General features: G+C 48.2%; 2 protein-coding genes across 13 annotated transcripts in view; one reads left to right on the forward strand and one right to left on the reverse strand.

The window, feature by feature from the left end:
* Positions 1 to 4,855: 4,855 nt before the first annotated feature.
* LOC112544683 (killer cell lectin-like receptor subfamily B member 1B allele A) lies at positions 4,856 to 25,275 on the forward strand. The gene is made up of 6 exons (XM_089771515.1): positions 4,856 to 5,090; positions 12,181 to 12,279; positions 12,724 to 12,891; positions 22,917 to 23,173; positions 23,610 to 23,722; positions 25,152 to 25,275. Exons 1-6 carry the CDS (start codon positions 5,006 to 5,008, stop codon positions 25,273 to 25,275), a joined length of 846 nt encoding a protein of 281 aa, XP_089627641.1. The 5' UTR covers positions 4,856 to 5,005.
* Positions 13,135 to 25,335, reverse strand: part of LOC102447807 (C-type lectin domain family 2 member B-like) — a 44,685-nt gene continuing 32,484 nt past the window's right edge. For 7 of the 12 annotated variants that reach the window (XM_089770670.1, XM_089770668.1, XM_089770672.1 and 4 more), the window contains 2 exons: positions 25,139 to 25,261; positions 13,135 to 13,998 (listed from right to left, as the gene is read on the reverse strand). The gene's annotated coding sequence lies outside the window, so the exon portion shown is untranslated. Of the gene's footprint in view, positions 13,999 to 25,138; positions 25,307 to 25,335 lie in introns of all 12 variants that reach the window. The other 5 variants (XM_089770663.1, XM_089770665.1, XM_089770666.1 and 2 more) reach the window with 5 other exon arrangements.

Consider the following 25,335-nt stretch of genomic DNA (forward strand, 5'->3'; position numbering starts at 1 on the left):
AGAAAAATCAGTCGGGGGCCACTCACAAGTGAGAAGTGCAAAAAAACCCCAACCCCTCACTGACCTGGCCCCTGACTGAGAAGGAGAAAGACACACCCCACATTCCCCTCACACACCAGAGCCTAGGGGGGCCCAGCCTAGTAGATTGTGTGTGTGCTCTCACCTAGCCATGGGGCAGTGGCAGGGCTGGAGCACCAGTGTGGGTTCTCCAATGCTGGGGGGAGGCCTGAACCTCAGGGGCCAGGTCCAGGCAAGTCAGGGGGATGCATCCACCCCCACCCTGGGCCTGAGGTTCCCACCCCTGATTTAAACTGTCCACTATAAACCTCTCTCGCCTCATGTCCCTCAGCTCATCAGCCCAGCTGCATCTTTTACAATAAACAGAGTAAGCTTGAAAACCAAGTGGAGAAAAAGAAAATCTGAAGGCCATCCGGACTCTGCACACGGTTTGTCACTGGGTGTTAGGGCATTGTGTTTTGCAGAGACGCCTTTGCTCTCTGTTAACTGCATGGACCTGTTACAACTTGTTAACCAGGATTATAGCACCCTTGTTTGCTGCAGGGTTTTGCAAAGCCAGCAGACTGGTGTTTTTCACTAACTGCTCTGCTCAGGCACGTCTACACAGCAGCGTTATTTTGGGATAACTGGCGTTATTGTGAAATAACACAGTCCGCATCTACACTCGAGCAGTTATTTCAACATAATGTCAAAATACTGTCAAGCTGGAGGACTCCTTACTCTGACTCCTGTAACCCTCATTTTACAAGGATTAAGGGAAGTTGGAGGAAGAGTCCTTTCTCAGACTTAGTGCTGTGCAGTCAGTGCCAAAAGCCGAAATAAGCTATTTCAACTTGAGCTATGCAATTGACGTAATTCAGATTGTGTAGCTAATTTCAGCTTTAGCCTTGCTCTGTATATGTACTCCACATGTTCACAAAATACATCATCACAGATTAAACCACTTTTTGGCACAGTTCTTCTGCCTGTAGTCATTCCTTCCACAGTAGCATCTCCTGAGACACATAAAATTAAACAGCAACACGTATATTGTGGTAGCATTTGGAATTGTTAAAGAGACAGGTGCTAATGTTATACACACTATGAGCTGATTGCAATAATCCCTCTGAATGGAACTTGCCGTTGAAAGAGTTAGCTCCACTTCGATTCATTGAGTTAGATAGATATATTCCACTCTAGGTGCATGTACACCTAAATCACTCCAGGCAGAGACTTTTGCCAGCAGTATCACTAGTCAGCACCTGTACCTCTGCTGTCCTTGTGCACAGAGCCAATGGTAAATGTAAGTGCAGCTGTCACCGCCTTTCAGATCCTTCTTACTGCCCATGGCAAGAGTGGGAGTTCTCTGTCGCTCACGAGCTGTGGTTAGCTCCCTTTAAGAAAGGGAGTTCCTCATAACGTACATAATACAACAGGTACTGTTGCATCACAGCCTCCCAAGAGGGAGGAAGGGGTCAGGGCAGCGGGTTCCCATGTGACAGTAACTGTAAGAAATGTAAGTGTGGGGTGGAGTGAAGGGTGCGCAGGATTGGAGGAGGATCGACAAGTCAGGGCAGGGGGCTGGAGGTGTGGGGAGAGCAGAAGTCAGGATGGGGGTTGAGATGTGGAGTTGGGGCAAGCCCAGTTGGTGACCCTGTCCCACACTACTCCTGTTCCCAGTCAAAAGGGGCTGGGGGGGGGGCTGTACCTATGGACACAGGAAGGGAACACGAGGTTCAGGAAGTGTGGCAGAACTTCTGGGCTACTGGTCTAATGCTTGGGTCCCAGCTGCTGGCCCTGTATGCCTGGGGCCCTGCTGCCAGCTCCACACACCAGGGGCTCTGCTGACAGCCCCATGTGCCAGAGGCTTTGCTCCTGACCTAGCCTCTTTGGGGTGGGGAAGACAGGGGTAAGGAGGCTGGATCAGAGCACCGCCCCCAGCCTGCCACTCCCTTACTACTGCACTGGCGCGCATGGCTTGCTTTCACCTTCGCTTCTAGTATAGGTTAGCTAGCCAGTTAGCTGTTTTGGGGAGTGGAAATTAGCTATTAAGAAATCACCAGGATTTCAATAACATGCCACATACAGGGCTGCTATTCTTGTAAATGACAGGCACAAAAGCTGCCTAATTAGCTTAGCTGAGAGACACATAAGGAAAAAATGTTCTACTTGTGCCTCATTTCTAATTTCCAATGCGGACGAAGAAGCAGAGGAATTTCCTCCTTAAAATCCATCTTCTTGAAAAAGTGACATGTCCTGCCAAGGCGGCCGTCCGCCATCACTGCAGGGAGCGGGGTGCCCCTTCAGCTGCCCTGGCCTGGAAAAAGCATGTAGGTGTGAAACATCATTTGTCTTTCTCTCCTGTGGTCTCCTTAAAGCTCTCAGAACTATCTGAGATAGATTAACTGTTAAAGTCTTGCTCTTCACCTCACAAAAAGGCACTAAAAAGTGCTCCGGTGCTGAGCTGAGGCCTGGTCATAAGCACCAATGATTCAGAAGAGGTGTCATCAAGATCAGTGCCTTCACCTTTACTGGAAAGATCTTTGACCCCTCCCCATCTGGTTTGGTACCAGCTTGGGCAGCTGGGCACTCACCTCTGGTGTCAGTGCCTTCAACATCACAAGCATTTGTGTCTCCCTCGGCTAGTCTCACCTTTGCTGAAAGTGCACTGTCCGATCACAGTCACAACTGCCTCAACTGTGTAGGCTCTGCTGTCTCCATGTAGCACTAGGCATCTCCACAATGCAGCTCGCCTCAGCACCACTGGCATTCAGCATTGACTCACCTTTTGGCATTCCGCCTGCCTCATCTACTTCCACTGGCTCTGTCGGACACTTCAGTGTCTTCTTTTGGGGCACCGCCATGTGTCGCCAGTGCCAAGACCCACCAAAGCCATAGGAAGTGCTCCCCCATTCACAGAGGAGAATTCTGTTTCCTCTTCAGACTCTGCACACGACAGGCTTCTGTCTCCTCCAAGGTCTTTCAGGTTTCCATACAGATCATGCTCTAAGGTTGCGGAAAGCATTGAGCAAAGCCGGTATTCTTATAACGATGCCCCTCTGTGGTCCTCACCTTCATGGGCAGTACTGTGCCTCTTGGACTGCTCCAAGGCCTTCTGTCAGCTATTCAAACCAAAGGGACATCACTTTCTCTGGCTCCTGTAGCCCCCGGAGGGCATTCCTCTATATAATCTCAATGTCCCTTCTCACGGAGTAGGGAGCAGCAAGGGTGGAGCCCCCAGGTATTTCTTCCTTTTCTCCTGATGAGACCATCACACTAGAGCCAACATTGTCTATCCATGAAGGCTTCAAGGTCTTTCAAGATGTGATAAGGTGAGTGGCAGAAAAGTCCTTCACTATATCCCCCATGTTACTCAGAGTCTTTACCTGCTATGGGATTGTCTACACTACAGAGTTTTTTTCAGAAAAACAACCATTTTTCCAAAAAACCTCATGTCCACACTCCAATCGGATAACGACCGATCAAAAAATATCAAAAGAACAGAGGGGTTTTTCCGACATTGGTAAACCTCTTTCTACAAGGAAGAAACTCTTGCGGAAAAAGGCATGTGTGGATGAGTAAGAGGGGGATCTTTCGAAAGAAGAGGAAAGAGGAAAAAGCACAGGTGGCCTGGTGGCCACTTCAAAGCTTTTTCCAAAAGAAGTCTGCAGTCTAGACATAGCCTGTAGCAGAATAATATTGATTGCCTTGGCCACTTGGATCACAACAGCAATTCACAAAAATCCATGAAAGTGGCCTTGCGCCTATAGAAATTTTGCAGCCACTGCTGATCATCCCATCCCTGCATCACGATGGGGTCCCACCAGTCTGTGCATGTCTGACAGCACCAGAACTGGGGTTCCACTGTTCCCAGAGGATCGAATGTCAGCAGCATTTGACACTCACTCAGCTCAAGTGTTTCACATAAGGTCATGTTCATGGCCTCCTGCGTTTTGTTTACATTCCGATGGATCCTGGACATCACGTAGATATGCTCCAGCATACAGCACATGATGGGTAGCATCACTACTTAATGGTTTGATGTGCAGCAAACTCCAGCATGGAGTCCATGCTCATACTGCTATGGCATCTGCATGGGTAGCCAGGTAAAGAAGGGGTATGAAAAGAATGTTTGCCATTACAATAAAGTGGTCTGAGGGAGTGGGAAGTGGACAGATGAGCGCATTATGGGATACTGATGGCATATACCCAGAATCACCTGCTGCATGGTATTGGTCCCAGCGTTCACCAGGAGCTTAACCCAGAATGCAAAGGGGTGCAGGCTCTGTGGAATAGCTACACACAATGAATTGATCTCAAAGTCGATGGTAGGGATGGGCTACTTTGACCAGTGTTGAATAGTCTTGCAAAGTGGGGACATGCACCTTTGTCTTAACAAAATCAGGGGATAAGACATTGACCTTAATCAATTCAATCTTACATCGTAAAGTAGATGTAGCCACTGTCCTTGTCTTCAAAACACTCAATGGCCTAGGGATCGCCACCTAAAGCTCTAGGGTGAAGACTGTGGTTGTGAAATGCATTTCTCTGGTACAATGGAACACTCAGCAGCAGCAGGAAACAGAATGTTCCCTGGAATTAACTTCCCAAAGAACAAAGAATTATCACATACATCCCCATCTTCCGCTCCAAGTGCAGGACACGTTTCTTTGGCCTTGCTGTCTTGCTATCTCTAGCCACATAGCAACAGGTATATTTATATGAAAAAAACAACACCAAAAACCCCCACACACTACCAAACCAAGACATTCTGCTGCACATTTCTGCCTCTGGGGGGGAGGTGAGGAGAGAACACACACACGTGACCGATGTTAGTCCCATTGCCTGAGGCATTAACACAAGTCTCTCAGACATTATGGTGAGGAGCATGTCATAAGATATGGCATAGAAAAGAACAGAAATAGGCTACTGCTCACCAGAGGGCAGACGTCCACATGAGGCTGCTCTTAGGTACAGCTGTACGCTCACATCTTCCTCTCTCCTTGCCATGGCTGGAAAAATAGTTTATGCTGATTTAAACATTCCTGGAGCCAGTTCCTCTTCGAGGCCACCAAAACAATCTCGGAACCTCAGTAAGTGATTTAGTTTCTTATTTTTGCACTAATATGGACAGTCCATTCTAAAGCTTGTTTTTTTTAACTTGTAGCACAGGTAGTTTAGAGACACTTTGTCTAGGGCCAAGGAGTAGATCTGTGCATTATGTATGGTAGGATTTAGCTAATGGGAAAGCCTTTACCACTATCAGCATTTGGCGACTGATTTTTATTAAGGTAATAGAGTGCCCTTTACTTTTAGTGCACTATATTACAGAAAACTGCCTAGCTGCTGACGATCTAAGCCTGCAAATACAAGTGCAAGGCGATATCTGGACTTTATATGGTACCATTCCTACTGATTTCACATTTTCAGGACATACCAGCAAACTACTGAGGTATCAGTATGTAGGAAGGTTAGAGTTGGGGGCAGAGAGCAGTGAGATAGAATGACTGACCACAGGAAATGTGGGTTGCTCACAGAATAGAATTTGTTATATCAGAGAGCGGGTTAAAATCCACCTACCTCTGTGAAAAGAGGTGGAATCTGAGAGTAGGCAGGGGGGAGCCAGTGATGTGCAGAGGGTCATGAAGAATGTGGCAGATAGTGGGTACTGTGGGCAAGGCTAGATTTAGGGGCAAGTGACCCTTGCAATCACCTGGGGTACTGAGTTTAAGGGGTACCAGGCTCAGGGGGAAATGGCTACCAATGCAGTGAAATATTAAGATACACAAAGGTTTAAGAAATGGGAGGGGGAGGGAGCACTGAAGTTGCTCCTCATCTTGGATGCCATTTGGTCTAGATGATGGGGGCGAGTAGGAGGGTCTACTAACATCAGTAGAGATATAAGGAGGGAGAGAGAAGCCCAGTATCAGAGGAATGTAGAAAATGGAATCAGAGAAGAGGAACAAAAGGGGGTGGTGGTGGATGAGTGGGAATGACAGAGGCAATGAAGGGGATTTTTCTACTGGGTGCTGAAGTGGACACAAAAGAAGAAAGCTTTGCAAGGACAGAGATGTTGTGTTTTGTTTCTGATCCAGGGCAGAGAAATGATTGCAGGGTAGCTCAAATGAAGCATGGAAAGTCAGAAGACAGTGGCCAAAATGGAGACATTCAAGAGTTATCGGTGTTTTAGGAATATTAAAAATATAAAACACAATATTGTGATGGGTTCAGATACAGAGATCCTCTTGAGATTCTCAGTTGGATCTGCTGAAATTACCACTAGGCCTGCCTACCTGCCCCCTAGGCCACCCTACCTGCCCTCCGGCTTCTCCTAGCAAAGGCACAGATTTGGGGGGTCACAGCCCACAGCAGAGCAACACAAACACTGAGATCCACTCAGCCCTAGGAAGGCTCAGGTGATGGGACTTGACAAAACAAGCAGGTGCAGAGCCCCAGATAAATCTGTCTCATGCTGCATAAAGTTTATATGGAATAAACTCGTAAGTTGTTCTCCCCCTTTATCAATGAAAGAGAGAGAGGCACCGCTGCTGTCCTCCCTCCACCCCAAGAACATTTATTTATTAATAAACAAATGTGATTTTATTTATTAAGTATAACATGGTAGCTATTGTTAATGTACTAAGAAACTTATTATATGCAAATTCTGACCCGAACAGTAGTTTTAATCATCTTCTCTCAGAAGCTAGACAGCCTCCCAGCTTGGGTTTTATCCTTCCCCCTCTTCAGTTTTAGATGTTCCCAGGAGCCATCATGGGTGGCAACTGGGATGCCCTGGCATCTTGCAGCAGCTCCTATTGTTTGGTTTCATGCTTTCATATAGATTTTGCCCCATGTGGGAATCCTTAGTGTTCGGTTCAAACTTTTCTCACCCTGAGTGGGAAAGAACCACATCGAAAATGGTTTCTAGCAAGCAACCATAGTTGAGGTTCAGAGACACAAGACTATTTGCAACTCATTGTCTCAAACAAATTTATGCTTCATATTTCCGACCTCAAATACAGGAGTGATTCATGCTCACAAATAGAATAAACACAGTCAGCAGTTAAAAACTTTCAAAATGATCTGCTACACGCAGTATTTTGCATAAAGCATATCTGAATTAGAAATATTCCTGTTCCTAAGCATATTTCCAAGAAGAATATGGGGTGCAACGTCATCAACATGTTACAATTCAACTTAAAGCAAATAAACAATTTGTGATTTCCCTGAAAAATTGTTAAATGAGTTTAAAATCATGGTATTTTGGAGAGTGGGGAAAAATAATTTAAATATTAAATAGTTATTTTAGAGCACATTTTCGTAAGTACATAAGGCTACAGATTTACATGAAAATAAAATTTTCAGAAGTGCCTTAGTGGCTTAGGTGTTTCTAAAAATCTCACTTTAATAACACAGAAATTTAATCAGGCTGTTTATTAAATGTGATAGTTTATAAGTTAAACATATTATATGTCATTTCCGTCAATTATATTTACACTGCCCATTATTTTTGCTTCCTTTAGCTCATAAATTGTCCTTCTTTAAATATAGCTATAAAAATTCTTGATATACACGTACATCTTGTGAACATAACTGAATTATTGTACAGCTTCTGAAGGGGTTTCTTACTGAAGTGCCTGACAGAATTTTGTTAATGGTTGATGTTTTCCAACAGAGCTTGCTGTGGTATCTGTTAATATCACAACAATCCTAGTGTAGTATATGGCTGTCTAGTTAAATTTAATTCTTGTTGTGAGCAGGCATATAATTGTATCTCTCTGTGTTAGAAATTGTTTTCAGACAGGATCTGATCTACTCTTGAAAAATGTGTCAGGAGTTAGATTCTGCTTGTTACATCAGTGTAAATCCAGAGTGACGCCTCAGGGGTCTGTAAAGTTGCTCCAAACCCACAGCTCTGTATCTATGGGTATGTCTAGACTGCAGTGCATTTCCAGGACATCGCTGATATCCCAGAAAAGCAATGCTGTGACCAAGCACAACTTTTTGGGAAATTTTTTTAAAAAGCAGACATGATCTTTCACCCTCCCTGTAAAACTTGTTTTAGGAGGAAGAAACGATGTGTTGAAAGCGCACTTTCTCAGAAATTTGGGACAATGTGGACATGCCAAATTTTCAAAAAAGCCTCTTTCGACAGAAAATCAGAAAAAGATGCACAATTGCAATTCTTTTTCTGATTTATCTTTGCAGTCTAGACCTAGCCTAAGAGCTGAATTTGACTGTACATGGTTTACTGAGCCAGAGTTACATAATTTTGTTATGTTGAAGACTGGCACTGTGTTAAGGAATGGAAATTTAGACCCCAGTCCTGTGATCTGACCTGATTCCTTATGGATGGACCTTCATTCACACCTGCACAGAATCCAATTGAAGTGACTGGGCACAGGGGCCGACCCATGCGGATCCAACTGCAGGACTGGGGCCTTTATTCAGAGTCCCAGGCCAGAAGGGACCGTTGTGATCATCTAGTCTGACATGCTGAGTAGAATTTCCCCGGAACAATTCCTAGAGCAGATCTTGAGAAAACATCCAGTCTTGAATTTAAACTTGTCGCCTTGGTATTTCCAGTCCTACAAGAAAGGGCCTGCTCCTCCGAATACTTGCGGCCAGGGTGCAGAACTTTGTGCTGTGGGTCCTCCCAAGGCCTGAATCTGCAGACACTTAGGTCCATGTTTAGCTTCACTCAAACGAAACTCCCCACTGCAGCAGACACTCACCGGTTTCACATTATACCTGAGCTCAAATATTTGCAACAATGGTCTCCAACCTTTTTACACTCAAGATCACTTTTGAATCGTCAGAACAAGCCAAGATCTACAGCCCCATCCTTCCCCTAAGATCCCACCCCTTCCTTGAAGCCCTGCACCCTCTGTTCTCCTCCTCTCCATCACTTGCTATCCCCAGCTCTTATACACTCTCAGGGTACAGATACACTGCCGCTTTTTTTTAAATTCTTCTGTAGGAAGAGATTTTTCCAACACATAGCCTGTGCAGATTGGGCCAAATATCAGAAAAATCCCTTCTTTTGGAATCCCCCTTATTCCTCGTGGAACAAGGAATACAGGGGTCACCAAAAGAGCATGTTTGCTCTTCCGCTAAAAAAAGCAGAAGAACAAACTTGTCCCTGGATGTGGGATACCTCTGGAATCCCGGAAAAACTCCTGGGCTGTGTCTAGACTGGCCAGTTTTTCTGGAAAATAAGCTGCTTTTCTGGAAAAACTTGCCAGCTGTCCACACTGGCCACTTGAATTTCCGCAAAAGCACTGACTTCCTCCTGTAAGAAATCAGTGCTTCTTGCGGCAATACTATTCTGCTCCCGTTCAGGCAAAAGTCCCTTTTGTGCAAAGCTTTTGCGCAAAAGGGCCAGTGTAGACAGCTCAGATTTGTTTTGCTCAAAAAAGCCCCGATCGCGAAAATGGCCATCGGGGCTTTTTTGTGGAAAAACGCGTCTAGATTGGCATGGACTCTTTTCCACAAAAAGTGCTTTTGCGGAAAAGCATCCATGCCAATCTAGATGCTCTGTTCCAAAAATGCTTTTAACGGAAAACTTTTCTGTTAAAAGCATTTCCGGAAAATCATGCCAGTCTAGAAGCAGCCCTGCAGTTTAGCCATACCCTTACTGGGTTGAGACAGGATGTGTGGGCTCTGGGGTGGGAATAAGGGGTGAGAGGTGCAAGCTCTGGGAGGGAATTTGGATACAGGAGGAGGTGGAGGAGGGGATGCTGGCTCAGAGAGTGTTATGATGCTGCAGGAGTGTTATGATGCTGCAGCCAGATGGGGGGTTGGCCCAAATTGGAGGTTTGTTGGCCAGACTTTATTTTTAAATAAAAAATGTCAAACACAAAAAGTTTCAGCATTGTTTTTATTTATGAGAAAGGTGGGAAACTTTTTTTTGAGTCAGGAGTCACTGACCCACAGAAAAGTCAGTTGGGGCCACACAAGTGAGATGCAAAACAAAAATCTCCTCCCAAACTCCCCAGAGCCTCACTAATGTGGCCCCAGCTGTGCTGGTGGGAGCAGGTGACATGGTACTGGGGAAGGGTGATAGTGGGTGCTGGGGCAGGGAACACGGTGCCAGTGGGGGCAGGGAACATTGTGCTGGAGTGGGGACAGAGTGCCTGTGGGTCCTGGGGCAGAGGACAGGGTTGTGTGACAAGGGACAGGATGCCAGTAGGAGCAGGGGACAGGGTGTTGGTTAGGGCAGGGGACAGGGAATCCTCAGCATGGTCACCCCCGCATAGGAGGGAAGCCCTGGGTGTGCCTCCTCTCAGAACGACTCCTCTCTCCCCTGCAGAGGAGGGAAGCCATGGTGCCCACATCCTCTGGGGACTCCTCTCTCCTCCCCCTGCACAACAAGTTCCCGGTATGCCACAGACCTGGGGAGGGGAGCAGCTAGCGCACTTCCGGAAATCCTGTAAGTGGCGCGCAGCTGCTGGACTTCCGTCCACCACGCGGGAAGCTGGCACTAACTCCACTGTCACTGGAGATAGATGGTGGGGTTTCTTGGGGGTGGGAAGAATTGGGGGGGAGGCCCGAATGCCTCATGATTGACTGGTCAAGTCCTCCCGATCAACCAGTCAATCGTGATTGATGGGTTGGTGACCATGGCTTTACAGATTCAGGGCCTAAAGCTGAAATTAAAATTAACATGTCACATAAACTGATGTTAAAATTCTGAAGCCACAATATTAAATATAAATTAGAAGTTAAGTTCCAAAATAAGGATAACTTGACTTTCTCACTTCCTTGTTTAAAAAACACCCTCTCCTTTCAGCCTGAACTAGTTCATGTTAGTCTAAAACGACCAGATAATTTTCCTGAGAAATTTAAGGTCAAATACAATAAACAAGCCATTTAAAAACAAAGACAGATAACACAACCCCCACTATTAATTATTTACCATCATTTACTATAAAATTTTCACTTTTCAAAAACTATTTCCACTATTTGTGTCCACGTGTAATCCCAGCATAATTAGTTCTGTAGAGTTCATAGTAGTGATTCGAATGAGGTGTCTGTGACAATCCACACTCAAAGATCCACTTTTATGAACAGAAGAATGCAATTTTTTAATTGACTCAGAATTAACATTTGTTACAACAGGAAGAAATTTAAGTCTCTTGTCGTAATTAGAAACTCTGTGAGTGGTTTCAAGAGTGTCTCAGGCTTCATTTGTAACAAAAACTAGTTTCTAGCCTTTACTCTAGAGCACATAATTTGAAAATATAGGTTGAGTTAGGTGTAAAGATGTTTCTGTTTAGTTTACAAAAAGTACAGAAGATTCCTGTCTGTCCCTTTTGTCTCCCTGTGTGTCAGCCCCTTGCCTGCTGGAAGCCATGCTAGGCGTTAATCAGGAGCGCCACGTTACATAGAGGCCAAAGGAAGGGATGTGCAGCAGGGCAGAGTAGCAGCTGTACAGGATGAGTTCTATCCATTCATAGGGGACAGTAGAGAAAAAGGTGTAAAAGTGCTTCTGGGAGAATGGGTGACAGAAGCTGCCCTTGTTAACACTGCCCCTAGTGCAGAGGTGTGGGCATCCCAGGATGCTGCAGTGAGCACTGGGGAAGAACAAGCATCATTGCTAATTCTCACACCGGGGCTCTGTGGACACTTAGCAGTGTAAGGCATTGCCACGGCCCTGGCACCAGTGCAGGCAGAGAGCTCTCCCAGCACCCTGTGTGAACCACTCTGAGCGCTCCCAGTTCTGTAGCCTGCTGCACACTGGCGCTTAACAGCACCGCAGGCCCCCCCCATGGGGGTTGGGACAAAGGGAGCAATTGCCATGGGGCCCAGAAATTCAAAGGGGCCCAGAGCTCCCAAGTGCCCCCATTGCTACTGTGGCAGTGGCCAGAGACTCAGGCCCTGTGAATTGCTTTGGGATCACCACAGCAGTGCTCTGCCGGGCTGGGGGAAGTGCTAAGGGCTGACTGCCCCAGCCCTGCCCTTCTGCTCTTGGCCACACCCCTTCCAGGGACAGCCGCACTCCCACCTTGCCCAGGGCTCAGCAGGGCTTCAGCCTCATTGCAGTGCTGTAACTTGCTGCACTTAGGGGAGGGGAGGGGAGCGGATGTGATATTTCACAATCCTGAATCAGACAGTTACAGTGAAGTGCCAGTGCAGATCACAGGAGGCTGATGGAGTTTCTCCAACCAATGTCTCTTACAGGTTCCCCTCCATGTCCCCGGTGGCATCGCATCGCTGTAGGGACCGGATGGGCTGGGAACATCGTCCTGACAGTAGCTGTGATAGTGCTGGGAGTTTGGGGTAAGTGGCAGGGTGAGCGCCAGCCCCGGGAGTGCTGCGGATTGGCCACCCGCACTCTGGGCACGCGGCGCATGTGGGGAGCACCGGCCCCGGCCCCGGCCCCGGGTGCGCGGCGCTTGGAGGGGGGGGCGCCAGCTCCGGGCAAGCAGGCGCTTGGGGGGAGGGGAGGGGAGAGGGACCCGGGAAGGGGGGGGCCCACCCCCTGTCCCCTGGCGCCCAGCGGATGAACAGCCACACCCCCTGGCGCCTTGCAGCCTTAAATGGTTGGGGACCACTGCTTTAGCCCAAGGCCTTGGGCCGTAGTCCCTAAGGTCCCCGTGTTAATCCAGCAGTGGCTGGATGTTGCACTGTGTGATGATTTTACACCCCTCCCCCAGCTCACACAATAGTCCCTAAATAGCTGCAACAGAGATGATTCTCCTTGACAGTGTTGCTCTTTTGAAGTTTCCCAGTTGCGTGTCTCTGGTGAAAGACAATGCAGAGGAGCTCCGAATACATCTGATAAGAATGAGACTGGAATCATCAATTGTACTGAAGGCAGCTCCAGCCTGGAGGATTTCCGGTCTCAATTGAAATCCATTCTATGTGACCCCCAACATGTCAGCTTGGCAGGTAACTGCACTCCTACTGCCCCAGAGCCGTGAGTCACTCTCCCTTAAAGATTTTGCAGCACTGTCGCTGTGACTGAAACCAGCCACCATAGGAAAGAGACCCTGAGCCTGAAATACAATGGACCAAATTCTCATTTAGCCAGGCCCCCCCTCTATCTACATTACTCCAGTTCTGTGATTCCCCAAGCATTCACAAACCATGAGTGAGGCCCTAAAAAGCCTGAAATTGGTTTATTTTAGGAATATTATACAGTTTGGGTTGTTTCTATTTGCTGTCTAGTGAGCCACTTGGGTCCTGCAGTCAAGTTTTTCTCTATAATGATGCGGCTAGGAGCTTTCCTTTGTGAAACTGAGAGTCTCACCTAATCCTCTGGCTCCAGGGGCTTAAAAAAACAGCAAAATTCACAGGACATGTAATAAAAGCATGACAGATGTACATGATGCTAATGTGACACTATGAAGGGGGGGTCATGATAGGAGTAAACTTCCATTTGTAAGTCAAAGTGTTCAGGAGACAGAAGGTTATTCCAACAAAACCTGGAAACGTTCCAATGCAAAAAGTGTCCTGTGAAGAATTTCTTTTTGGAAAAAAAGGCAATTTGTCTTTTTGCTAGTCAGCTCCCCTCATAACTGCAGCAGGAAAACAATGATCAGACAGCAGAGTGATTTTTGTAAGTTGATGTGAAGACTATAATACACTATATTACTCTTGGTGCAGTAGCAGTGATGTACTTGTCAGCAGACGGTCAGGGCTCCCTATATCTGTCCCTTAATGACAGGCTGAAGTTCTTTTAAAATTGTGCTTGGTTCTATTACAGCAACTGAAGGAGTCAGGTTAAAACTTAAACAGTTACAGGTTTATTAAAGAAGCTTATAAATCATATGGTTACAATGGCTATTGCTCTATTTCTTAACTACTAGCAAAATATAGATCTTAAAAATGGTTACAAAGAAGATAAAGATAGAAAAATAGAAATAATGGTACCAAGTAACAGCTTACTCTTTCTATGTGTACACTTAAGACAGAGGACCACATCCAGGTACAATTTCTACCCCCTTCTGTGCCTCTCGACTCCAGCATGTCAGGCCAGGGCCGGTCCCTCAATTCCTAGGAAAGACGAAAATACGAGGTGGGTGTCCCCATAGAACCTCGGGAGGTCAAACACCTAATCTGACCAGCAGGTAGAGGGTAGAATGACACTCCAAGTGAGTGTGTGCTGGACCTATCTTATATACCCATGGGGTCACGTATTTCTCTTTCTTGTCTGTCATGCCAAATGGGGCTGGTCTGTCTTTTGTGAGACCAGTTCTTACAAGGGAGTTGTGAACTTAATTTACACTTGTAAGAGAGATAACTAAATTGGAATTACTGGGGATTCTTTTCTCAGTGGGAAATTCCTCTCCCAGGGACTGTGTGTGTGTTCGAATCAACATAGGTGCCAGCCGGTGGCAGTTCTCGCAGCCTCAAGGCCAGCTTATTGCCTTAATCGCTCTCTCCTCATATCTATGTTTTCAGCTTCTCAGGATCAGATGAGCCAGCATAGACTATGCTGATTTTACTGCTCCTTCTCTGCCCTGTATGCTTCAGAGAGGCAAATAAGATGGATGAGATGGGGGGGGGGGGCAGTCTGTCTGGCTACAGTACTATCCACCCCAAGCTACTCAGTGGCTACGTCTAGACTGGCATGATTTTCCGCAAATGCTTTTAATGGAAAAGTTTTTCTGTTAAAAGCATTTGCAGCAAAGAGTGTCTAGATTGGCACGGACGCTTTTCCGCAAAAGTACTTTTTGCGAAAAAGCGTCCGTGCCAATCTAGACACAGTTTTGCACAATAAAGCCCCGATCACCATTTTCGCCATTGGGGCTTTTTTGCGCAAAACAATTTTCAGCTGTCTACACTGGCCCTTTTGCACAAAAGCATTTCCGGAAAAGGGCTTTTGCCCGAATGGGAGCAGTATTTGCGCAAGAAGCACTGATTTCAGACAGTAGAAAGTTAGTGCTTTTGCACAAAATTAAGCGGCCAGTGTAGACAGTTGGCAAGTTTTTCTGCAAAAGCAGCTGCTTTTGCAGAAAAACTTGCCAGTCTAGACACAGCCAGTCAGTTTTAATTTCTGTCGGTCTCAATTGGTGGGTGAAAGGTAAATGCTGTGGCTACACCATTCTGTACCACTGATTATTTCACTCTCACATCATTGACAGTGCAATCCCAGAAAGTTTGCAATCTTTAAGTAAAAGAAATAATTCTCAGCTGTTTGTGGGGAGGAGCAGCAGTGACACCTAGTGGCCAGAGTAATCCCCATTGCTGGAGAACAGGCAGTTTTAATGACTGCAATAATGCAGTTTCTATCAAGGTAGGATCACAAAGAGTTTAACAAACTATATTGTACTCACAGGGATCATTTCCCGACCACTGAAATGCAGCCACCTCTGGGGTGAAACACAACAGCTGTCCAGCAGCGAATAACACTGGCATACAATGAGGGCAGAGATAGGGTCCAGAGTGACTTAGACAAATTGTAGGATTGGGCCACAAGAAATCTGATGAGGTTCAACAAGGACAAGTGTAGAGTCCTGCACTTGGGACGGAAGAATCCCAAGCATTGTTATAGGCTGGGGACCAACCAGTTAAGTAGCAGTTCTGCAGAAAAGAACCTGGGGGTTACAGTGGATGTGAAGCTGGATATGAGTCAACAGTGTGCCCTTGTAGCCAAGAAGGCTAATGGCATATTAGATTGCATTAAGAGGAGCATTGCCAGCAGATCCAGAGATGTCATTATTCCCCTTTCTTCGGCTCTGCTGAGGCCACATCTGGAATATTGTGTCCAGTTCTGGGCCTCCCATTACAAAAAGGATGTGGACGCACTGGAGAGGATCCAGCAAAGGGCAACCAAAATTATTAGGGGCTGGAGCATATGACCTATGAGGAGAGGCTGAGGGAGTTGGGTCTGTTTAGTCTGCAGAAGCGAAGAGTGAGGGGGGATTTGATAGCAGCCTTCAACTTCCTGAAGGGAGGTTCCAAAGAGGATGGAGAAAGGCTGTTCTCAGTAGAGCAGATGGCAGAACAAGGAGCAATGGTCTCAAGTTGTGGTGGGAGAGGTCCAGGTTGGATATTAGGAAAAACTATTTCACTAGGAGAGTGGTGAAGCACTGGAATGGGTTACCTAGGGAAGTAGTGGAGTCTTCATCCCTAGAGGTGTTTAAGTCTCGGCTTGACAAAGCCCTGGCCGGGTTGATTTAGTTGGAATTGGTCCTGCCTAGAGCAAGGGGCTGATGACCTTCTGAGGTCTCTTCCAGCTCTATTGTTCTATGATTCTATAATGTGATAGGGAAATGACTAAGGAGAAATCCCATGGCCTGTTGGAATTGCGGGAGATGTCTTAGAAGGACACACAGTATTCCCCAAGACTAGAGTTTGAAGAGGTTAGACCCCCTCAGAATCCAGGAGGCGCCGGTGACTGGCAGGTAGCTCATGTAATGTTCGTCTTTACAATGGGCTCCAGACAGGATCCTGGAAATTACTGGCTGGTGAGAAACACTTAAAAATAACAAATAGTTTAGTAACACTTCAAAGAATAATGAAAGTCTTTAAAATGCTACTAAACTATTTCTTGTGTTTTAAGTTTTTCCTGTTACAAACTAACTCGCCTCCCCCTCTGAAACTTCAGTACTGGGGAAAGTCACTAGTATTTCTATCACAAACAGTGTGATACTCTGCACCCCCTATTCTACATGATGATATTGTGGTAGGATTATGACATAGTTATGATGCATTTTGTGCAAGATAAGTCATAGGACAGGGCAAGATACATCTCATGGGCTGGTTCCAGCCCACCAAGCCACTGCATCCAGCCTGCAGACCCCCCCTGCTGGGATCCTTAGCTACACAGAAGCTGCTGTTTTAAACATAGGACTTCCCCATGTGCCTCTCTGGTCTGGAGGGAAAAGGAGGCTTTGTGTGAACTCCCTGCCCCCAGCCCAATCCTCAGCTCTTATTGGCTGGAAACAATTGGCCAATAGGAACTGACCCCAACCAATCTCTCAGCTCCTATTGGCTGAAAACAACCAGTCAAAAGAGGAGCTGAGAGATTGGCCTGGGGGACTGGGACAGCACAAGGCTTTTCCCCCTCCTAGAGCTGAGAATCCCAGCCCCAGTCTACATTTTCAAGTGGTCAGGGGCTGCAGGAGGCTGGGAGCCCAGCCTGTCTTGGGGGTGCTGCAGGGCTCCTGCCCAGGAGATGCTTATTAAGCACCTCCCAGCCAGAGCCTGTCTCTGGCACTCCAGCCCCTCCTACACCCCAACACCCTCTCCCAGGTCACCACCCACACCTTCTGCACCTCCCTACCCCAGGTCACAACTCTCTGCCAGGCCCTGTGCCCCCTCCTACACACCTGCCCCAGGCCAGAATCCTCTCCTGCACCCAAACACCCTCCCTGACCCTGCACCCCGATCCACTGACTCGACCACAACCCCCTCCTTCACCCAAACACCCTTTCAGACCCCATACCAACTCCTGCACCCCAGTCCCTTACCCCGTGCACCCTTCTGTACCCAACCTCCAACCCAGATCCCATGCCACTTCCACAAAAAAACGCAGCTCTTGACCACATTCTAAAATCTTAGAGTGGACCCCCACCAAAAATTATAACCCATCTCTGTCATAGGAAATGGTATCGGAAAAGTTCTGATTGTTGAGTATAATTATCCTATTTGTATGCATTTTAGTAGCTGAAATTATAAATAATAGATGTCATTACACCTGGGGAACACCTACTAGACAGGTTGTTTTTAGTCTATATAGTGAGTGAGGAAGGGCCTTGTTCAGGGAAATGGGCCATAAGGAAAAAAAATAGGTCTTAAGAGAAGCTTGTCTCCAACCTGGAGAGTCTTCCTGAGGATGCTACAGATGCTACAACAGAGGTGGGGAACCTTTTTGTGGTCAGGGGCCCACACACAAGTGAGAAGCAAAACAAAAAACAAAAAACCCCACCCCACTCTTTTGGTGTTAATATTAATAACTTCAAATCCAAAAATGGTAATCTACTAGAGTTCTTTGAAGGGGTTAACAAACGTGTGGACAAGGTGGATTCAGTGGATATAGTATACATAGATTTCCTAAAAGCCTTTGACACAGTCCCTCACCAAAAGCTCTGAAGTAAAGTAAGCTGTCCTGGGATAAAAAGAAAGGTCCTTTCATGGACTGAGAACTGGTTAAAAGACAGGAAACAAAGGGTAGGAGTAAATAGTCAGTTTTCAGACTGGAGAGGGATAACTAGTGATATCCCCCAAGAATCAATCCTATTCAACTTATTCATAAATTATCTAGAGAAAGGGGAAAATGGGTGGCAAAATCTGCAGATGATACCAAACTGCTCTATATCGTTAAGACCAAAGCCCACTGTGAAGAGCTTCAAAAAGATCCCATCAAACAAAGTCATGGGGCAATAAAATAGCAAATGAAATTTAATGTTGACAAATGTAAAGTAATGCACATTGGAAAAAATAGTCTCAACTATACATACAATATGCTGGGGACTAATTTAGCTATAACCGTGCAAGAAAGAGAGATCTTGGAGTCATTGTGGATAGTTCTCTGAAAACATCCACTCTGTGTGCAGTGGCAATCAAAAAAGCAAACAATGTTAGGAATCATTTAAAAACAGATGGAGAATAAGACAGATATCTTATTGCTTCTCTGTAAAACCATGGTACGCCCACATCTTGAATTCTGAATACAGATGTGGTCACCTCATCAAAAAAAAAAAAAAAGGTTAAAAAAAAGGGCAACTAAAATTATTAGGAATTTGGAATTGGTCCCATATGAAGAGAGATTACAAACACTGGGACTTTTCATTTTAGAAAAGAGGAGACTAGCGGGGGATATGATAGAGATCTATAAAATCATGACACGTGTGGAAAAAGTGAATAAGGAAAAGTTAGTTACTTGTTCCCATAGTATAAAAACTAGTGGTCACCAAATGAAATGAATAGGCAGCAGGTTTAAAACAAACAAAAGAAAGGTTTTCTTCACACAATGTACAATCAACCTGTGGAACTCCTTGCCAGAGGATGTTGTGAGGACTAGGACTATAACAGGATGCAAAAAGAACTAGATATATTCTTGGAGGCTAGGTGCATCATTGGCTCTTAGCCAGGATGGGTAGGAATGGTGTCCCTAGCCCAGAGGTGGGCAATGATTTTTTACCAGGGGCCATGTCTGAAATTTTTGAAGTGATCTCGGGCTACCTTGGAAGGGGCAGGGCCTCAAGTGGAAGGGGCAGTGCCAGGACACTTCCATGCTTCCCTTCCACAGACCCTGATTGGTCTGGGGGTGGGTGAGCATATGAAGTCTTTGCCCCACCCTGCTGAGAACTGTCAGCTGTTCTGAACAGCTGGCAGTTCCCTTTAGGGTGCCTGCACCCCTGGTGGTGAGAGCAGACTTTGCACACCCTCCCCCAGGTCAATCAGACTGACTCTAAGAAGCACTGCCTACTGCTTTCAGGGTGGGAGGAGACTTCGTGCACTCTCCCCCCCCCCCCCCCGGCCAATCAGGGATTGGGGGCGGGGGGAGCACACAAAGTCTCTCATTCCCTGCCCTTGGCTGCGCTGCACTTAAGAGTCCAGTGCTGCGCACTCCCCCGCCCCTAGGCCCCGATTGGCCTGAGGGCGGGGGAGCGGTAGGGCCTCTGTGCACAAGATCAACCCACTTGGCCAGTTAGATCTGGCCCATAGAGGCCCTTTTGCCCACCCCTGGCCTAGCCTCTGTTTGTCAGAGATTGGAAATGGATAATAGGGGAGAGATCACTTGATGATTCCCTGTTCTGTTCACTCCCTCTGGGGCACTTGGTATTGGTCACTGTGGGCCAACAGGACACTGGGATGGATGGACGGACCTTTGGTTTGACCCAGTCTGGCTGTTCTTATGATAAATGCCTAAAATAGGATATTTGTATTCAGTAAATCAGAACCTTTCCAATGACATCTCACATGGCCAATCTTCCATAAAATACACCCTGTGGCATAGCATCACTCTAAAGCCTATGGTGTGCAGGGTCACAAGCAGAATGATCAGACACATGGAGAAAAATGATTTGTAGGGAAAGAGTCAACACGGCTTTTGTAAAGGGAATTCCTCAGGGGAGTCAACAAGTGTGTGAAAGAGGGGATCCAGTGGCTAGAGCACACTGAGATTTTCTGAATGTCTCTTGAAAAGATCCCTCACCAAAAGTTCTTAAGGTAGCTAAGTAGCCCTGGGATAAGTGGGGGAGGGCTTTCATGGGTCAGTAACTGGTTGCAAGAGAGGAAACGAAGGGTAAGAATAAACGGTCAGTTTTCACAGTGGAGAGCCGTAACTGTAGCATCCCCCCAAGGCTCTGTACTGGGACAGGTGCTGTTGAACATATTGATTTGGGAAAAGGGGGTGAACAGTGACATGACAAAGTCTGCAGATGATACAGAATAATTCAAGATAATTAAATCCAAACCTGACTGTAAGGCAGCTCTGGGCAAAATATGGCCCAATATCCAGATCCAGCCCATGGACCCCCCTGCCAGGACCCTCAGGCATGCAGCTGCGGCAGTTTAAAGCACAGTCTGCGAGTCTCTCTTCTCCGCAGGGAGAGGGAAGCTTTGTGTGATCACCCCACCCCCAGCCCAATCTTCAGTTCCTAGTGGCCAGAAACACTCAGCCAATAGAAGCTGAGAGATTGGCTTGTGGGATGGGGACAGCGCAAGCCTCAGCTTGGAGACCTGAAAGCCATGTAGAGGGAGCAGCTGCAGTTTTCAATGATCTGGGGTTGCAGCAGGCAGGGAGCCCAGTCTGCTTTGTGGGTGCTGCAGGGCTTGGGTGAGCACCTCCCAGCCAGAGCCTGCCTCTGGCACCCCAACTCCCTCTCCCAGGTCACCATCCGAATCCTCTGCAACCCCCCTCCCAGACTCTGTATTCCCTCCTACACACCTCGCCCAGGCCAAATTCCTCTTCTGCACCCAAACATCCTCCTAGATCCTGCGCCTCATCCCCTGACCCATGTCACAAGACCCTTCTTCCCCCAAACTCCCTCTCAAACCTCACACCATCTCCTGCACCCCAGTCGCTTTCCCCATGCACTCTTCTGTGTCGAACCTAGACCCTAGACCCTGCACCCCCTCTACAGATAACAGGTAAGTGTGGCCCTTGACCACTTTCCAAAATCTTGGAATGGCCCCTCATCAAAAATGATTTCCCACCTCTGCTATAATGAGTTACTCAAGGATCTCTCACAAATGGGTAACTTGGCAACAAAATGGCAGATGAAATTCAACAGTGATAAGGCAATGCACACTGGGAAAAATAATCCCAACTATACAATGGCAGCCTCTAAATTAGCTAATATCACTCAAAGAAGAGATCTTTGTGTCACAGTGAATAGTTTTAGGAAAGAGACAGAGAGAGCAAGACAGAGCCTGCAGATGGTGCATAATTACCAGTCCATTGTGGCTCAAGTCTGTGTTACTGTCCAGGCAAGGCTGAGTTAGCAAGGAATCAGGGTTCCTCTGACACACCTCTGAAGTTTGGCTTGATCTATCAAACTAGCCAATTAACCCTCTATAAGACAGGATTTTCAGGTCTCTCCTCCACATTGGTCTTCTCTCCTGAGCCTCCGGTCTCTCGCTCATTCTCACTCTCCTCCTCCTACTGCCTCCCCCTCTCTCAGCTCTCTTCCACCTCCTGTCTCTCTCTCCCCCTCTCTTTCGTTCACTTCTCCCAACTCCTGCCTCTCACTCTCCCTTTCTCTTCTCCTCCTGCCTCTCTCTCCGCTCCGTCTCTCCCTGCCCCCCTTCTCCTTCCGCTGTGGCACTCGGCTGAGTGCTGTGCCGCTCAGCTGGGCTGCGGCAGGGGAGCAAGCAGCAGTTTGGGGTCCACGCTCCCCAAATGGATGCTTGTCGCCACTTGCACCCCCGCCATGGCCCAACAGAGGCGCAGCCCCTGGCTGAGCACATCACCGCCCCGCCCGCTTCCCCTCCTGCCGCATTGCTCAGCTGGGCTGCAGTGGGGGGGGGCCAGCAGCAGGAAGCGGCCGTTTGGGGAGTGTGGACTGAGGGGTGATGTGAGGGCTGGGGGTTATGTAAGGGTCAGGGAATCAGAGTGAGGTTTTGAGTGCAGAGAGCTCAGTGAGGGACAGCTTTGCTGCCAAGGGGCTAGAGACAGGGGATCTGGGAGCAGAGGACTGCAGATGCAGGGGCTGAGGTTCAGTGGGTTGGGGTTTGGGTATGGAGGACTAAGCAGGTTCTGGATGCACTGGGTGAGGCTTGGCAAGGGTGTCTGGATGTGGGAGGCCCAAATGCAGTGTGGGTTGGGTGGATGGGGAAGCAGCTTTTCCTACAGTGACCCCTCCTCCTACAGCTGAGGCACGATGGAAGGACAGGAAGCAGGGGAGGATGCTAAAAAACCTGTAGCTGAGGGAGGTTGCTGAGGTTTTTTTTGAAGTGGCTTTGACACAGCCCCAGTAATTCCTTGCAGGGGAAGAGGAAGTCCTGTCCTCTCCTGCCTCCAGCCCAGCCAGGGCTAGCAGATGAGTCTGGCTGTGGGTAGGAACCACTGACTGGAGTGTCCTTAGCCCCATGATGATTTTTACCTCTCTGCCAGCTGCCCAAGGGCCTGAAGGGATGCATCTGAGCAGCTAGATCATGGCCAGTGACTGCTCTTGCAGCTTCCCATTGCTTCCCTGTCAGAAAGTCATTTTTTGCAGGGAAACAAAGAAATCTGTGGGGAACATGGACCCTGCCCTCTGACTCCCTGGCATGACCGCTACCCCCTTGCCACCACACATTCCTCATCACCCCACCTTTTTGAAGGAGGGGGGTATTGGTCTCGTTTGCTGCTGCCGACTGATCAGCTTGAAAGAGGAAACAGGACACATGCCCATTTTGCCAAAAGGGGACAACCAGGACCAGGCTTAGCAAAGGGGCTGCACATCCACAACGGGACATCTGGTTGCCCTAATTCAAAAGGGATTTGAACTTTTTTTAACCAGCTGCATCAGCCTGAGGCTACGTCTATACTACATGGCTCCATCGACGGAGCCATGTAGTAGAGACACAGCCTGACTGTTCAGAACTGACCACACCTCTGTTCCCAACTCTCCCTGCAGGGGGCGCCGGGTGCAAACTCTGCCCCAGGGACTGGCTGCTGCGTGGGGACAAGTGCTATTGGCTGTCAAAAGGGCCTAACACCTGGGCTGGGAGCCAGGACGACTGCTTGGGGAAGAGCTCACGACTGCTCGTGCTCCAGAGCCAGGAGATGCTGGTAACTCACAACACAGACCCGTAACATTCCAGCTAGAGAGAGACGTGTGCAGGGTTTATCCAACCTGGCTCTTGCTCTCTCCACCCCCCTTTTCTCCTCCCCTATTTCTCCTTTTCCCCCCAGTCAAATTTCACACTAGGGGTTTCTCCCCTGCTGGGCACCTAGCTGATGAACATACGGCTTGGAACCTGAACCCCACAGCTTCCCGCCCCACACTGCCAGCTGTCTCCATGCATGTACAGAGAGCCATATTCCCCTGCCCCTGGGCTAGGACCCTGTACACTTAGGCGTGAGAGTGAATTAGCTCAGGTGTGGATGGGTTCTCCTGCTGTCAGCCTGGACAGAGCCAAGAGCAGATAATAAATACAGGAGATCTAAGGGAATTTTAGCCTGTTCACAGCCTATTCACGCCTCCCCCTCTGCTTGCCCCTCACAGGACTCCTTACAGAACGTTACACAAGATACGAACCCTGTCTGGATTGGACTTAAAGTGACACCCCCTAAGGGGAAATGGACCTGGGTGGACGGTTCCCCATTAGACCCAGTGCGGTGAGTGCTGCCTTGTATTTCCTGTTTGAGATATTTGGGAAAGGCTTCCTCTGTCTGACATGCTGCTGTTAAATACACATTTAAGGCCTGGCCTGTACCTAGATGTGTTACCAGCAGTGACATTGGTTCAGGGCGTTTCTGCTGCACCATCACAAGCCCTAGTACTGCAGCCACTCTACCAATGTAGCTGGGCTGCTAGAAGGGCAGTTCATGAGCCTTAGGGGCACTGGCATAAGCTGCAGGGGTGGAAGAAGCTCTTACATGTGGCTAAAGCAGTATCTGCACTAGGAGGTCTCCACTTATCTGCACCAGAAACACCTCCTGGTGTGGACAAGGCCTGATGTGCTGATCTGGCTCCAGGGCCATCTGTAGGGGGATGCAGGGCCTGGGGCAGCCCCCCACCTCTGCCACAGGCCTTGCTTCTACTCTATGCACACCCTGCCACCCACCACCCCTTCCCTCAAGCCTTGCCTCTGCTCCATCCCTGCCATTACACAAGCTGGGCAGCTCTAGGGGGCCTCGGAGCAACCAAGGTCATCCCTCCTTCCCTTGCACTTACCACAGCAGTGGGAGCCAGAGCAGCCTAGCAGCCTGATCACACCCCACCACTGGAGTTCACCCACTGCCCATCATAACTCTGCATGCAGTGTTGCCACACATTTTAACAGGGCACTGAGGATCAGCAAATGCTGAGTTTCCAATTCAACCTCACAAGGCAGAGTCCTGTGAAAGGGGTGAGCTAGGGGTACTGGCTGTCACACGGGCCAGCTGGCTCAGGGCTCACAGGTGAGTTTGGCAGAGGAACAGCATCATGCTGGAGCTTAGGCCGCTGGCAACCCAGAGGAGGTGGCAGCACATGCCAAGAGGCAGCCACACAGGTGCTCAGGAAACCAGCCCTGTGAACACTGAGCGAGTTCTGGCACCTCCAGGGTTTGGTGGCAGCTGAGCTGGGATTTGGTGAGTCCCAGGGGGATGTGAGTCTAAGATGGGTGGGGAATCTAAAGCCCCAAGTGGCCTGTATCTGGCCTCTGAGGCTTAGAGCCTCTGCCAGCATTGGGGAGTCCGTGCTGGGACTCCAGCTGCCCCTCTGCAGCCCCCAACCCAAATAAGGTTCCCCACCCCAGTCTAGGGGCCATTAGGCTCTTAAGTCCCTTAGTGAATCCAGCCCTCACCATTCATCTGGACCAGCCCTGCAGCCACCACTTACCCAAGTCACAGGGCCTCCACTGACCCCAGGGGATTCAGTCTAGTTTGCTCCTTGCCAGAGACCCCCTAACCCACTTCCCTCCTGGGCTGTCGGTTTGACTGACGTGCCACAGGGACGTGACAGATGAAGGGCAACAGCAGAGCCAAGCTCCCCAGCAGAGAGAAGGGAGGAAAGACCCAACCCGGGGTACCCCAGTGACACGGACTCACTTCCATTCTGCAGTTTCCCCGTCTCCGGCCCTGTGGACGGGAACAGCTGTGGGAGTATAAAAGGCAGCCGACTTCATTCGGAGACGTGTGGTGCTGAGTTCAACTGGATCTGCCAGAAAGAAGCTGCCGTGGTATAAATACTGGGACCAAGGAGCCGTATTTTTCTCTCTGTAACATGCAGCAGCCTGGATTCAGGC

Source organism: Pelodiscus sinensis, chromosome 19, assembly GCF_052426305.1.
Source record: "Pelodiscus sinensis isolate ZL-2025 chromosome 19, ASM5242630v1, whole genome shotgun sequence".
Lineage (NCBI taxonomy): Eukaryota > Metazoa > Chordata > Testudines > Trionychidae > Pelodiscus > Pelodiscus sinensis.